This window comes from Microcaecilia unicolor, chromosome 5, assembly GCF_901765095.1.
Source record: "Microcaecilia unicolor chromosome 5, aMicUni1.1, whole genome shotgun sequence".
NCBI lineage: Eukaryota > Metazoa > Chordata > Amphibia > Gymnophiona > Siphonopidae > Microcaecilia > Microcaecilia unicolor.
Genome location: NC_044035.1, coordinates 39268720 through 39284443, shown reverse-complemented (window position 1 = coordinate 39284443; position 15724 = coordinate 39268720). Strand labels below are relative to the sequence as shown.

Below are 15724 nucleotides of genomic sequence, written 5' to 3'. Positions count from 1 at the left end.
GGGAAGCTATGGGGGGGGGGGGAGAGAAAATTGGGTCATTTAATGGTGAAATGTAGGTGCCTATAATGTAGGCCCTTGCGTTGTAGCAAGATACTGTGCAAATAGTGAATCCAGACCAGGTCCCATTTCGGGCTACGCATGGGGATAGAATAAAGGGTAGATGAAAGCCTGGTGTTACCTCCTCTTTGGGAGTAAGCACGTTAATTGATAAGTTACTGCATGAAAGGAGGGGAGCAACTACCTGCCTCCTTTCTCTTGTCTAATTTTTTTGTTTTTATTTAGTTTGATTTTTAACCCACTAGCTTTTAGTCAGAGTGCAGAGTGCTTAGTGAATAACAACAATAAAAACAGCACCATAGATGACATACCAAATGCTCAGAAAATCAGCCAAATTCAAAGTACAAAGATTCTAGGATGACTTTTCCTCTCGCCTGTGATAAGGAGAGCAAGGAGGGTGGAGCCCAGCACTCTATAGTGTGGAGGGAGCGCAGGTGTTGCTCTGTGTTTGATGTGTCACTACCGCCTTATCTAAACACTAATGAAAACGATGATTTCCAATACTGAAGCATAAAAAGTAGTCCAGGTGACTCTTGCTTCTGCTGACTTCCCATCACACAGGGTGAATAAAACGACTTGATGCTTTGAGCATGGCAAATAATTGTAGTGCTTTGTGAATCCTTTCTCAAGGGAGGAGCAGGAGAAACTGAACGTCTGGGTTGCTCTGTTGAATTTGGAGAACATGTACGGAACAGAGGATACCTTAATGAAAGTCTTCGAAAGAGCTGTCCAGTACAGTGAGCCCTTGAAGGTCTTCCAGCAGCTGACAGATATTTACACCCAGTCTGAGAAGTACAAGGTAAGAAGACATGCATGCATTTTAGAGACCAACCGAATTTCAGTTTGTTTTGATGCCAAAATTGATCTGAAATCCCAATTGGGTCCTTTCAGTTTTGGCCAAAAGTACAAGTGTATTTTTAGCTGAAACTGGTGCAGTCTAGCTGCTAATTTTTCGATGACCTCTAGAGAATTACCACCATAGTACAGACTGAGCAAGGAGTGTGTCTGCTGCAGTGTGTGTGCCTCGCATTTTCTATGGTGCAAAGTCCCAGGCTGTACAAAGAAACATGGAGTTAACATATTCTGGTGCTGAAGGCGGAGTCCTAGGCTCAAATCCCCAACCTTTTGAAGCAAGATTCTCATGACCCAACTTGCCCAAATGCACAAAATGCTAGAAGCTGTGTAACTAAGGACTGTAGGACCTCAGATTGCCATCACACATGCTGTTTTTAGTTACCATTCATTGGATCAGACCTGTATTGTGGATAGTCTTCCATCCTTACCTTGGTTCAGGTATCTGCTGTAGGCTTCTGTCCATGACTGTGTTAAATGGGGAAAAAAACCCATTGAAGGCTTTGCATATAATCATGGCTTGAGCCTTCCCTCCAAGGCCACCAGATGTGTTATGGCCTCTGAGTGTATAGAAGTTTTATCTTTTTTTTTTTATTTACATTTTCAATATTATCAAGCACATCCACCCAACAATGAAAACAGTACAGTTGAAAATTCAAAAATCCAATATAACATTAAAAACAAATCCTATGGATATACTCCTCCTTCAAGTCCACAGAACAAGGAAGAGACCAAGAAAAAACCCAATGCCTAATACTCACCTCACAACATAACACGAACAAGTTTACCACCATCAACACACCAAATCTGAACCTTCCAATTTCAGACACCCTAAAAATTCTTGGAGTTACCATCGATCGACACCTAACACTTGAGAGCCACGCGAAAAACACAACCAAGAAGATGTTCCACTCAATGTGGAAATTAAAAAGAGTAAGACCTTTTTTCCCAAGGACCGTTTTCCGTAACCTGGTACAATCAGTGGTGCTCAGTCATCTAGACTACAGCAACGCACTCTATGCCGGCTGTAAAGAGCAAATAATCAAGAAACTTCAGACAGCCCAGAACACTGCAGCCAGACTCATATTCGATAAAACAAAATATGAAAATGCTAAACCCCTACGAGAAAAGCTACACTGGCTCCCACTCAGAGCGCATCACGTTCAAAATATGCTCCCTAGTTCACAAAATCATTCATGGAGATGCACCAGCCTACATGTCAGACCTGATAGACTTACCACCCAGGAATGCTAAAAGATCATCCCGCACATTCCTTAATCTGCACTTCCCCAACTGCAAAGGTCTAAAATACAAACTAATGCATGCGTCAAACTTTACCTACTTGAGTACACAGTTATGGAACGCATTGCCGCGCAACTTAAAAATGATCTACGAACTAACTAACTTCCGCAAACTACTGAAGACCCATCTCTTTAATAAGGTATACCACAAAGATTAACAAATATGAACTCCACAACTCCTCCACATACATTCAGAACTGTCTTACAATACCTGCTTGTTATATTACTAACATGTTTTTTCATTATCATGTTACCTAAGATCCTTCTGTTACACTAAATGTATATTTTCTAATTATATTTCCACCATTCATGATGTATTGTAAGCCACATTGAGCCTGCAAAGAGGTGGGAAAATGTGGGATACAAATGCAACAAATAAAAATAAAAGAAAAGAAAACCTTCTGAGATCCCAGGTTTAAAAGAAAATTTACAGGATAGAGAAAGCACCCCATACTTTATTAATTATCTATCTATTTATTTATAAGTTTTTATCCCACATCTAAAAAGTCTAAGCATGTTACAAAATATATACATTATACAATAAGCATAATGATAAAAACAACAAAACCAAAATAGACAACAGAATCTACAGACAGTTACTGCAGTGAACTCCAGTAAATCATGACCCAAAAGCCAGACACTGAGCGCCCCCAAACAGATCAGAATTCTATACATGTTTATTACCAAGAAAAAATGTTAACTGAGAGGGATCAGAGAATATATTCTTAAATTCTTTTCTAATGAAGAAGAAAGGCTTTGCTTAATACAAGACTGTACTTCAGGAAGCAGGTGACAGCTTGACTCTTCTCCCAAGCTAATGGAAAGGGAAATGGGACTTGATATACAGCCTTTCTGAGGTTTTTGCAACTACATTCAAAGCGGTTTACATATATTCAGGTACTTAGTTTTGTACCAGGAGCAATGGAGGGTTAAGTGACTTACCCAGAGTCACAAGGAGCTGCAGTGGGAATCGATCTCAGTTCCCCAGGATCAACATCCACTGCACTAACCACTAGGCTACTCCACTAGCAACATTCCATGTAGAAGCCTGCCCTTGCAGCTGCGCAGGCTTCTGTTTCTGTGAGTCTGACGTCCTGCACATATGTGCAGGACGTCAGACTCGCAGAAACAGAAGCCTGCGCGGCCGCGTTGCTGATCTGCAAGGGCAGGCTTCTACATGGAATGTTGCTAGTGGAATAGCAACATTAACATTCCATGTAGAATCTCAAATAGTAGCAACAGAATCTCAATAGTAGCAACATTCCATGAAGAATCTCAACAAGGGAAAGGGAAATGGGACTTGATATACCGCCTTTCTGGAGTTTTTGCAACTACATTCAAAGCGGTTTACATATATTCAGGTACTTATTTTTGTACCAGGGGCAGTGGAGGGTTAAGTGACTTACCCAGAGTCACAAGGAGCTGCAGTGGGAATCGAACCCAGTTCCTCAGGATCAGTGTCCACTGCACTAACCACTAGGCTACTCCTCCACTCAAGAAGCAGCTGACTAGCTAGTCACATACACGACGACTGACTCCAGCTACACATACTGTAGGAGGACTTGCTTATCCACTCCTACCCTAGTTGAGATCATATTCAAGTACCTTTTTGACCCCCTTAGTTTCTTACTCCTGATAACTCTTCCATCTTTGCTTACACCCTATGCTGTCTATGAAAATGATTTACTTTGTAATGTAGTATACTATGCCATACTTTGTATTGTTTGAATATTTTTAGTGCTGTAATTCTCTATCGCTTATGTTTGACTTATTCTTGCTGTACACCGCCTTGAGTGGATTCCTTAAAAAAGGCGGTAAATAAATCCTAAATGTACAAGGAAACTGTGTAATAAATAGTGCTCTGGGGATGGAAAAGGGGGGGGGGGGGGGTATGACATTGCAACAGGAAGTAACCTGAGCTGACCAGATGAGCCTTGCTCCCAAATTCTCTGCTTCTGTATTCCTTGCAGTCTGCTGCTGATGTGGGGGAGTGAGCCACATGAGTTTAAGAAACATGCTTGTGTGAGTTTGCTTATCTTAATGAGTTATGAATAGGTGCAGGGAGGGGAATTTTGGTATATGGTGGTGGCATAAGTAGGGTTACCATATGTCCGGGTTTGCCCGGACATGTCCGGGCAACTGGGCGGGTTTTGCCAATCTGCCCGTTTGTCCGGATTTCTGGACAAACGGGCGGGCCGTCCTATGCTAGCCTCCCGGCCCTCCCCTCCCCTTACTTACTACTCTACTGCCCTGGTGGTCTAGTGACCTCTTCCGCCTTCGGGGCAGGAAAGAGCCACCTCTTTTTCCTGCCCGGAGTGCTGCCCTGCATTCTGTTGCTGATCTCGGTGCTGATTCAAAATGGCCGCTAAGAGTTGAAGCGACCTCGCGAGACTTCAGCTCTTAGCGGCCATTTTAAATCGGCGCCGAGATCAGCAACAGGATGCAGGGCAGCGCTCCGGGTAGCAAAGAGGGGAATCTTTGCTGCCCCGAACAGGTCACTAGACCACCAGGGCAGTAGAGTAAGGGAAGGGGGGTGACGGGGTGTGTGACGGGGCGGTGCGAGGGTGTGAAAGGGGGTGGGTGAGGTGTGAAGTGGGGCGGGGCATGTCCTCTTTTTTTGGGGGGGGGAGGGACCAAATATGGTAACCCTAGTCATAAGTATTCTATTCTGTTTGTATCTCTTTTCTCTTCTTTTTCTACACAGGAAGCAGATGGCTTATACAACACAATGTTGAAGCGCTTCCGCCAAGAAAAATCCGTGTGGCTGAAATACGCTACCTTCCTTTTTAAGCAAGGACAGACCGAAGCTGCTCACAGGCTCCTACAGCGTGCCCTTAAGTGCTTGCCAGACAAAGAACGTAAGAACAGCAACCTATTAAGACAATAATCTCTCTGAGAGGCAACCGGCAATAGAGTATATGATGAATGATGCTTTTTGACTACTGATTATTGATTTAGTGATGCTTTGTTTGGTTGCAAGTAGAGTTGGACTAATATGGCTAGTTTGATCTTGGAGAAAAAGGGTGTTTTTATAGATGATATTTAAAGGACAAATAAGAGATCTTATACCGCACTGTTCTTCAGTGTGAAGCCGGGTTGGGGGGGGGGGCGATGGCAGCCCCCCCAGTAACCATAAGTGTGCCTCCCTCACTCTCTTTTTTCAATAATACTTTCCCCCAGCTTGTCCGGAGGCTTTCTGCTGCACTGTCTCCAGAACGCCCGCTCTGTTTTCCTTCTGGACTGTGCGGCTCTCGGCAAGGAGTTACACAGCATACAAACTCTTACACTTTTGCAAGACTCTGTGAACAGTGAAGAGGTTTGAACACTGCACAGGTCAAGCTCGCCAAGATCCACATGATGCTGGAAGAAAACAGAGTAGCTGTCCCAGAGACAGCGCCTGTGGCAAGACTGGAAAATGTCTGGGAACATTAACAAACCGGGGGGGGGGGGGGGAGGCGGGGAGAGACCACTCGGAGACACTAGGGACATGATGGTGGCTGATTGGGAGGAGAAGCTGGTGGGACTTGAGACTGACTTGGGATAGGGTTAGAGGAAAAGTATGGGGGAACTCTGGGTTGGGGCGGACAAGACAGGCTGAAGAGAGAGTCTGGAGAAACAAAATTTCATTTTATTTACATACTAGTAAAAAAGCCCCGTTTCTGATGGAAATGAAATGGGGGCTAGCAAGGTTTTCTTCAGAGTGTGCATGTGGGAGTGTGTGTCCCTGCCCTCTGCCCTCTCTCCCTCCCCCTCCCCCCTTGGAGTCCAGTCCTTCAGTGTTAAGTTTCCTGCTGTTCTGTGTTACAGAGAGAGTGAGGGCATCTCTCTCCCCTCCCCCTCTGAGTCCTTCACTGTTACAGAGAGAGGGATTTTGTGCTGTGTTGTTTTCCTTCACTCATGGGGAAACCAGATATCTCTGGCGCTTCACACTTCCGGCTGGAGGCTTCAGAACGTTGGTCTTGCCTTTTATATATATAGAATATTGCTGTGAGTGTGCCTGAACAGCTGGACTGGTTACATCATTGGAGAGGAACCACCGCCCCCCCCCCCCCCCCTATTATAACACAGGGCTGCGGGTACCATCCACTTTCTCCGGGACTGGTCGTGAAGATTACTGTTGTACAGTATGAGCTTTTAAGACCTCACAAGTTTCTTCAGAGGTAATTTGTAGAAATAGAGGAACAGACTTTGAAAGGATCAGTGGTTAGAAACTACAGGGACATTTGCCAGGTTTTTCATAGGAATCTGTGATAGTAGTTTGTACAGCTGACAAAAGTGTGTTGTGAATAGGAAGCCAGAGATTGATGGGGCAATAGGGAAAAAAAATGAACCAGAACAGAAGGTGGAAGGCTGAAAATGTGCAAAGTTTAGCACAGGGAAGAGAGAAAAAGAGAGGAGGCAGAAAGAGTTGAAAACCTCTACCTGGTCCTGGTTTACTTCAGTTAAGTTCATCATTGTTTGATGATAGGAAGCAAAAATAATCTAGCTTGAATTGTGATCTTGCTGTTTCATGCATGTGAAGCAGCAGTGTTGAAATATATTGGATTTGTCTCTTAACACCTTGGGAATAAGATATTTCCTATCGAAATATTTTTCTGTTATGCAAATTATTTCCCCACTGGGGATTGAAGTGATGGTGCAGTCTTCTAAGCAGAATACGTTCCCTGGTTATGCACAAAGGTTCCTACATGCATGCTCTTAATTTCTTGGGTTGTGACTAGAGAATGACACGGGGACAGAGTTTGTCCCCTTCCCCGCCCTGTCCCTGCAGGCTCTGTCTCCATCCCCACCGTCTTCCCTGCAGATTCTGTCCTCATCTGAAAAATCCTCGAGCACTTATGATTTTATATTTAAACCTTTTTATTAAAGTATAAAAAGGAACAATATCCTGTGCAGCTGTTTATAAATTACAAACCGAAAACAATAATAACAATGAGCAACTATAATAGCCCTCCCCCCACCACCACCCTCTACCCTTCCACCCCAACAATAGCCTGACTTCTACTACCCCAAGAAACCCTAATTCACCCTGTTAAAAATGTCCAGGGGTACAAAATACAACCCATTCTCTAGTGGGGAAGAAATATGTCCTATGAAGCACTGTTACGATTTTTTAATCTGTGGATGAATAAGAAGTCATCAACAATCTCAGGATTCAGTCTAGCTCTCCTGTCTTCCACAGTCCTTCCTGCAATAGAAGATGTCTTCTTAGAAGATGTGCTGTTAGCAGGATGTACAGGATCCCCCATGCAAATTTTGCTAGTTGTGGCCGGCGCTTTTGCTTGTTTTTCCCAAAAAAATGAAAACATCATTCTCCGAGGACAAGCAGGCTGCTTGTTCTCACTGATGGGTGACGTCCACGGCAGCCCCTCCAATCGGAAACTTCACTAGCAAAGTCCTTTGCTAGCCCTCGCGCGCACCGCGCATGCGCGGCCGTCTTCCCGCCCGAAACCGGCTCGAGCCGGCCAGTCTTCTTTTGTCCGCACTCGGTACGGTCGTGTTTTCGCCGTGTCGAGCCCCGGAAAGTCGACCTCGCGCGTCCAATTTGTTTTGAACGTGTTTTTTTCCTTCGGGAAAGCTTTGTCCTAGTCGGGAAGTGCTCCGGAAACCCCCCGCCGGGTTTCGTGTAAATCCTCCCCGTACTTCCAGCTTTTTTGCCCCGGTAAGTTTTCTTTCGTCGTCGGGGTAGGCCTCTTTTCGGCCTCGGTCGAGATTTTTTCTCCCTCTAAATTTGGTGCTTCAAATTTCGCCATTTCGGCTTTTGATTTCGCCGGCGTGATTTTTCCGCCCATGACATCGAAGCCTTCCAGCGGCTTCAAGAAGTGCACCCAGTGCGCCCGGGTTATCTCGCTCACTGATCGACACTCGTCGTGTCTTCAGTGTCTGGGGGCCGAGCACCGCCCTCAGAACTGCAGTCTGTGTTCCCTGCTTCAAAGGCGGACTCAGGTAGCGAGACTAGCCCAGTGGAACGTGTTGTTCTCGGGCTCTTCGTCGGCATCGGCACCGGGATCTTCGAGTGCATCGACGTCGTCAGCGTCCAGACCATCTTCCTCGGCCGCCCCTGCATCGAGTGCATCGAGGCATCGGGCCTCTGCATCGGCGCCGAGACATCGGATAGCTGCATCGACGTCGGTGGTACCAGGACCTCGTCTGCTGATGTCGTCGGACGGTGGTGCATCGGGTGGAGTGCAGGTGAGGGCTGTCCATTCCCCCGCTGGTGGCGGTGAGCCCTCGGGTGGGTCTCCTCCTACCCTGAGGGCTCCTGCGGTACAGCCCCCCCGAGATCGACCTTCTTCAGTCTCGGCCCCGAGGAAGCGACGGATGGATTCGACGTCCTCCTCGTCGGTGCCGGGGAGCTCTGGTGACATGCTTCGGAAGAAATCGAAGAAGCATCGACACCGGTCTCCTCCCCGTGTCGGCACCGAGAGCTCTGGGTCGCCGAGGGATTCGGCACCCAGCAGGCATCGGCACCGAGAGGACCGCTCACCCTCTGTTCAGGAGGTGTCGATGCGCTCCGCTCTGGACAGCCCGGAACAGCCTCCACGCCCGGAACAGGTACTGACGTCGACGCCTGCATCGACCTCTCAGCCTTTCTCTGCAGCCGCTCTAAACGAGAGCCTCCGGGCCGTTCTCCCAGAGATTCTGGGAGAGCTGTTGCGCCCTACCCCTCCGGTACCGGCGGTGCTTGCGCCACCGGTACCGTCGAGCGTGGCGCCGGCTGGCCCATCGCCCAGGTTGAGGTCCCCGACGTCGGTACCGCGTGCGGTACCGACCGCGGCCACCTCCCAGGAAGGCTCCCCGACTACGTCGGCGGAGGGAGCTTCGCCGATGCGGGCGAGGGAGTCTACCTCTCGACGCCCCCATCGTGGACGGGGTTCCACGGAGTCGAGCAGGGCGAGGTTGCAGACACAGGTCCGTGAACTTGTGTCTGACACCGAGGGTGAGGCCTCGTGGGAGGAAGAGGAAGATCCCAGATATTTCTCTGACGAGGAGTCTGAGGGTCTTCCGTCTGATCCCACTCCCTCTCCTGAGAGACAGCTTTCTCCTCCCGAGAGTCTGTCTTTTGCCTCCTTTGTCCGGGAGATGTCTACGGCCATCCCCTTCCCGGTGGTTGTGGAGGACGAGCCCAGGGCTGAAATGTTTGAGCTCCTGGACTATCCTTCTCCACCTAAGGAAGCGTCCACTGTTCCCTTGCACCATGTCCTGAAGAAGACATTGCTTGCGAACTGGACCAAGCCATTAACTAATCCCCACATTCCCAAGAAGATCGAGTCCCAGTACCGGATCCATGGGGACCCAGAGCTGATGCGCACTCAGTTGCCTCATGACTCTGGAGTTGTGGATTTGGCCCTAAAGAAGGCTAAGAGTTCTAGGGAACATGCTTCGGCGCCCCCGGGCAAGGACGCTAGAACCTTAGACTCCTTTGGGAGGAAGGCCTACCATTCCTCTATGCTCGTGTCCAAGATCCAGTCTTACCAGCTCTACACGAGCATACACATGCGGAATAATGTGCGGCAGTTGGCGGGCTTGGTTGATGCTCTTCCCCCTGAGCAAGCCAAGCCTTTTCAGGAGGTGGTCAGGCAGCTGAAGGCGTGCAGAAAATTCCTGGCCAGAGGAGTTTATGACACTTTTGATGTTGCGTCCAGGGCCGCTGCTCAAGGTGTGGTGATGCGCAGGCTCTCATGGCTGCGTGCCGCCGACCTGGAGAATAGAATCCAGCAGCGGATTGCGGACTCGCCTTGCCGTGCGGATAACATTTTTGGCGAAAAAGTCGAGCAGGTGGTAGAGTCTCTCCACCAGCGGGACACCGCATTCGACAAGTTCGCCCGCCGGCAGCCTTCAGCTTCTACCTCTACAGGTAGACGATTTTTCGGGGGAAGGAAGACTGTTCCCTATACTTCTGGCAAGCGTAGGTACAATCCTCCTTCCCGACAGCCTGCGGCCCAGGCTAAGCCCCAGCGCGCTCGCTCTCGTCAGCAGCGTGCGAATCAGCAAGGCCCCGCGGCTCCCCAGCAAAAGCAAGGGGCGAGCTTTTGACTGGCTCCAGCAGAGCATAGCCGACATCCAAGTGTCAGTGCCGGGCGACCTGCCTGTCGGAGGGAGGTTGAAAGCTTTTCACCAAAGGTGGCCTCTCATAACCTCCGATCAGTGGGTTCTCCAAATAGTCCGGCAAGGATACACCCTCAATTTGGCCTCACAACCTCCAAATTGTCCACCGGGAGCTCAGTCCTACAGCTTCCAGCACAAGCAGGTACTTGCAGAGGAACTCTCCGCCCTTCTCAGCGCCAATGCGGTCGAGCCCGTGCCATCCGGGCAAGAAGGGCTGGGGTTCTATTCCAGGTACTTCCTTGTGGAAAAGAAAACAGGGGGGATGCGTCCCATCCTAGACCTAAGGGCCCTGAACAAATATCTCGTAAAAGAAAAGTTCAGGATGCTTTCCCTGGGCACCCTTCTCCCCATGATTCAGCAAAACGATTGGCTATGCTCTCTGGACTTGAAGGATGCCTACACACACATCCCGATACTGCCAGCTCACAGACAGTATCTGCGATTTCAGCTGGGCGCACGCCACTTCCAGTACTGTGTGCTACCCTTTGGGCTCGCCTCTGCGCCCAGGGTGTTCACAAAGTGCCTAGCTGTGGTAGCAGCGGCGCTTCGCAGGCTGGGGGTGCACGTGTTCCCATATCTCGACGATTGGCTGGTGAAGAACACATCCGAGGCAGGAGCCCTGCAGTCCATGCAGATGACTATTCGCCTCCTGGAGCTACTGGGGTTTGTGATAAATTACCCAAAGTCCCATCTTCTCCCAGTGCAGAAACTCGAATTCATCGGAGCCCTGCTGGATTCTCGGACGGCTCGCGCCTATCTCCCAGAGGCGAGGGCCAACAACTTGTTGTCCCTCGTCTCGCGGGTGCGAGCGTCCCAGCAGATCACAGCTCGGCAGATGTTGAGATTGCTGGGCCACATGGCTTCCACAGTTCATGTGACTCCCATGGCCCGCCTTCACATGAGATCTGCTCAATGGACCCTAGCCTCCCAGTGGTATCAGGCCGCCGGGGGTCTAGAGGACGTGATCCACCTGTCCACGAGTTTTCTCGAATCCCTGTATTGGTGGACGATTTGCTCCAATTTGACTCTGGGACGTCCCTTTCAAATTCCTCAGCCTCAAAAAGTGCTGACCACGGATGCGTCTCTCCTGGGATGGGGAGCTCATGTCGATGGGCTTCACACCCAAGGAAGGTGGTCCCTCCAAGAAAGCGATCTACAGATCAATCTTCTGGAGTTGCGAGCGATCTGGAACGCTCTGAAGGCTTTCAGAGATCGGCTGTCCCACCAAATTATCCAAATTCAGACAGACAATCAGGTTGCCATGTACTATGTCAACAAGCAGGGGGGCACCGGATCTCGCCCCCTGTGTCAGGAAGCCGTCAGCATGTGGCTATGGGCTCGCCGTCAAGGCATGGTGCTCCAAGCCACATATCTGGCAGGCGTAAACAACAGTCTGGCCGACAGGTTGAGCAGGATTATGCAACCTCACGAGTGGTCGCTCAATTCCCGTGTGGTGCGACAGATCTTCCAGGCGTGGGGCACCCCCCTGGTGGATCTCTTCGCATCTCAAGTGAACCACAAGGTCCCTCAGTTCTGTTCCAGGCTTCAGGCCCACGGCAGACTGGCGTCGGATGCCTTCCTCCTGGATTGGGGGGAAGGTCTGCTGTATGCTTATCCTCCCATTCCTCTGGTGGGGAAGACTTTGTTGAAACTCAAGCAAGACCGAGGCACCATGATTCTGATTGCTCCCTTTTGGCCGCGTCAGATCTGGTTCCCTCTTCTTCTGGAGTTATCCTCCGAAGAACCGTGGAGATTGGAGTGTTTTCCGACCCTCATCACGCAGGACGAAGGGGCTCTTCTGCATCCCAACCTCCAGTCCCTGGCTCTCACGGCCTGGATGTTGAGGGCGTAGACTTTGCCTCTTTGGGTCTGCCAGAGGGTGTCTCCCGCATCTTGCTTGCTTCCAGGAAAGACTCCACTAAGAGAAGTTACTTCTTTCATTGGAGGAGGTTTGCCGTCTGGTGTGACAGCAAGGCCCTAGATCCTCGCTCTTGTCCTACACAGACCCTGCTTGAATACCTTCTCCACTTGTCTGAGTCTGGTCTGAAGACCAACTCCGTAAGGGTTCACCTTAGTGCAATCAGTGCATACCATTACCAAGTGGAAGGTAAGCCGATCTCAGGACAGCCTTTAGTTGTTCGCTTCATGAGAGGTTTGCTTTTGTCAAAGCCCCCTGTCAAGCCTCCTACAGTGTCATGGGATCTCAATGTCGTTCTCACCCAGCTGATGAAACCTCCTTTCGAGCCACTGAATTCCTGCCATCCGAAGTACTTGACCTGGAAGGTCATTTTCTTGGTGGCAGTTACCTCGGCTCGTAGAGTCAGTGAGCTTCAGGCCCTGGTAGCCCAGGCCCCTTACACCAAATTTCATCACAACAGAGTAGTCCTCCGCACTCACCCTAAGTTTCTGCCAAAGGTTGTGTCGGAGTTCCATCTGAACCAGTCAATTGTCTTGCCAACATTCTTTCCCCGTCCTCATTCCTGCCCTGCTGAACGTCAGCTGCACACATTGGACTGCAAGAGAGCATTGGCCTTCTATCTGGAGCGGACACAGCCCCACAGACAGTCCGCCCAATTGTTTGTTTCTTTTGATCCCAACAAGAGGGGAGTGGCTGTAGGGAAACGCACCATATCCAATTGGCTAGCAGATTGCATTTCCTTCACTTACGCCCAGGCTGGGCTGGCTCTTGAGGGTCATGTCACGGCTCATAATGTTAGAGCCATGGCAGCGTCGGTAGCCCACTTGAAGTCAGCCACCATGGAGGAAATTTGCAAAGCTGCGACGTGGTCATCTGTCCACACATTCACATCTCATTACTGCCTGCAGCAGGATACCCGACGTGACAGTCGGTTCGGGCAGTCAGTTCTTCAGAACCTGTTTGGGCTTTAGGATCCAACTCCACCCCCCGAGGGCCCTGTTTGTTCTGTTCCAGGCTACACTCTCAGTTAGTTGGTAAATTTTTTAGGTCAATCTCAGTTATGTCCTCGCCGTTGCGAGGCCCAATTGACCAATGTTGTTGTTTTGAGTGAGCCTGGGGGCTAGGGATACCCCATCAGTGAGAACAAGCAGCCTGCTTGTCCTCGGAGAAAGCGAATGCTACATACCTGTAGAAGGTATTCTCCGAGGACAGCAGGCTGATTGTTCTCACAAACCCGTCCGCCTCCCCTTTGGAGTTGTGTCTTCCCTTGAAGTGTATTGTCTTGCTACATACTGGACTGGCCGGCTCGAGCCGGTTTCGGGTGGGAAGACGGCCGCGCATGCGCGGTGCGCGCGGGCGCGCGAGGGCTAGCAAAGGACTTTGCTAGTGAAGTTTCCGATTGGAGGGGCTGCCGTGGACGTCACCCATCAGTGAGAACAATCAGCCTGCTGTCCTCGGAGAATACCTTCTACAGGTATGTAGCATTCGCTCTACCTGCGTCACTTGAACGTAAATAATTGTCCAATTCATTAGCAGCCTTCAAAGTAGAGAATGACACAGGGCAAAGTTTGTCTCCATCCCCGTGGGCTCTGTTCCCATCCCCATCCCTGCGGTTACCGTGGGTCTCCGTCCCTGTGTCATTCTCTGGTTGTGACGAGAAAGAGTTGGCACCCTGAGCGACATACATACATTCATGTGATTGAACTAAAGTATGTACTGCATTTTTAATGTTTTTTTTAATGATGAAATTTCCAGCTTTGGTAAAGGAGCCTTTCAGCTTGGCTGACTGACCTACTCACTGCAGATGTTAGAGCAGACATTCTGTGTTATGGCTTTTGAATAAGAGAGATGCTCCAGTCTCTGTCTGTCTACCCCATTGTACCTATTGGGAAGTTGCTGGGAGATCCGGCTTAGCAGGGGGGGGTCGGTGTGCCATTCCCAGTGAGTGTCACAGGCTGATTGATAAATCAAGGGAGCCCTGGAATAAGTTGTTCTGATCTTGCTTCAGATATTAAATGCTACACTTTAGTGGACAATAGAAAACCCAAGGGGGATGCATTAACAAAATCAAGCAGAGAATTTGCACAAAATCAATCATTTGCTTCCTGACTGATGTTTTATGTCACTCAGAGCTCAATGGCAACATTGGGTATCGACAAGATAGTTTACCTCAGGATGCACAAACAAAATGCATGGCGAGCCATTTGTAATCCGGCTTAAGTTTTACTCTCCTCTTGAGTATATTGGTTTTAATATATATTTTACTTCTGTGGTTAGCTGGAAGTGTTACTGCGGAAGGAAACGGTCACTAAGGGAACAGTACAGATTCTCACAGGGTCATGAAAGAAGCAGCATTCACCCATATCACTCCTATCAAACTGAGCTCTCTTTTTCATCAAGCACTGCCATTTCCTCCCCTCACCCTCCCCACTGACAGTTTGAACTTCGTGGGTGTGGCTTGGATCTCTTTCAGGGAGAGAAAACTAACAACTTATAGCAGCAGCTTCAGAGAGCATTTTCCATCTCACAGATAGGCTGCAGAGAATACCTTCTCCTGCTTTAGACTTAGCCTGGCCTCAGAATGACATCCTATAGTATATCTCCTATCACCTTCTCCCACTACTCCAACCAGAGTTACACCTAATCACACTGACCACCCTTCAACATCTTCTGTCCTTCTGTGACTGTTCTCTTGTGCTTGACTGCTTAAATATTTTAAATTTAAATGCTTTACTTTTTGTCTATTAGATTGTAAGCTCTTTGAGCAGGGACTGTCTTTCTTCTGTGTTTGTACAGCGCTGCGTACACTTTGTAGCGCTCTAGAAATGTTAAATAGTAGTAATAGTAGTAGTAGTATATAGTTGGTGAAATGCATGTTAGTGAGCAGCTTACAAGCCTCCTTGTGACAAGTAGGTACAGATAGTAAGAGTGATATTTTTTTTCTTCTATACAACATTTTAAGCAAGTGCTGAAGCTTGTTAAGATTCAGCACCTAATGTTCTTGCTCTGCTGATGTGTATTTGAGTGGAGAGCATTTCCACTGCTTTGCATAAGAAATATATGTAAACCACTTTGGTTGTACTACAGAGAGGCAGTATATCAAATCCATGACCCTTCACCCTTCAGTTGTCTTGCAGCCTTTATCCAGGTTGGTCATGAAGCTCTATTTTGCACTGAAACCGGAATATTTATTTCCTTGTTAACCAGCCCAATAATTTTCTAAGTACCAAAGAGTTGTCTTGGACATCTGTTTTGCAAAATTGCTAGCCATATAAATGGCACTAAATATTTGGATATGTTCATCTCCGTACATAGTTTGTCATGCTCAAGAAATGATTTTGGGTCTGTTCAGAGGAGATTTCAAAGCCCATTTTAGTGGGTAAATTATTTACTCACAGAAATGGGGTCTTAGGACAGATCATTTTCAGGTTGTCACTATGTGTATAATTGTACCTGCAATGATGGGATAGAAAGGAGCTTGAAATCA

At 48.6% G+C, this 15724-nt stretch overlaps 1 protein-coding gene across 2 annotated transcripts in view; it reads left to right on the top strand.

Moving 5' to 3' along the window:
* The window catches only part of PDCD11 (programmed cell death 11), a 141416-nt gene that overhangs the window by 123308 nt on the left and 2384 nt on the right, over positions 1–15724 (top strand). For both annotated transcript variants that reach the window (XM_030202807.1, XM_030202806.1), the window contains exons 33-34: positions 688–856; positions 4915–5068. In XM_030202807.1, the coding sequence (XP_030058667.1) occupies positions 688–856; positions 4915–5068 (323 nt within the window). The remainder of the gene's footprint in view (positions 1–687; positions 857–4914; positions 5069–15724) is intronic.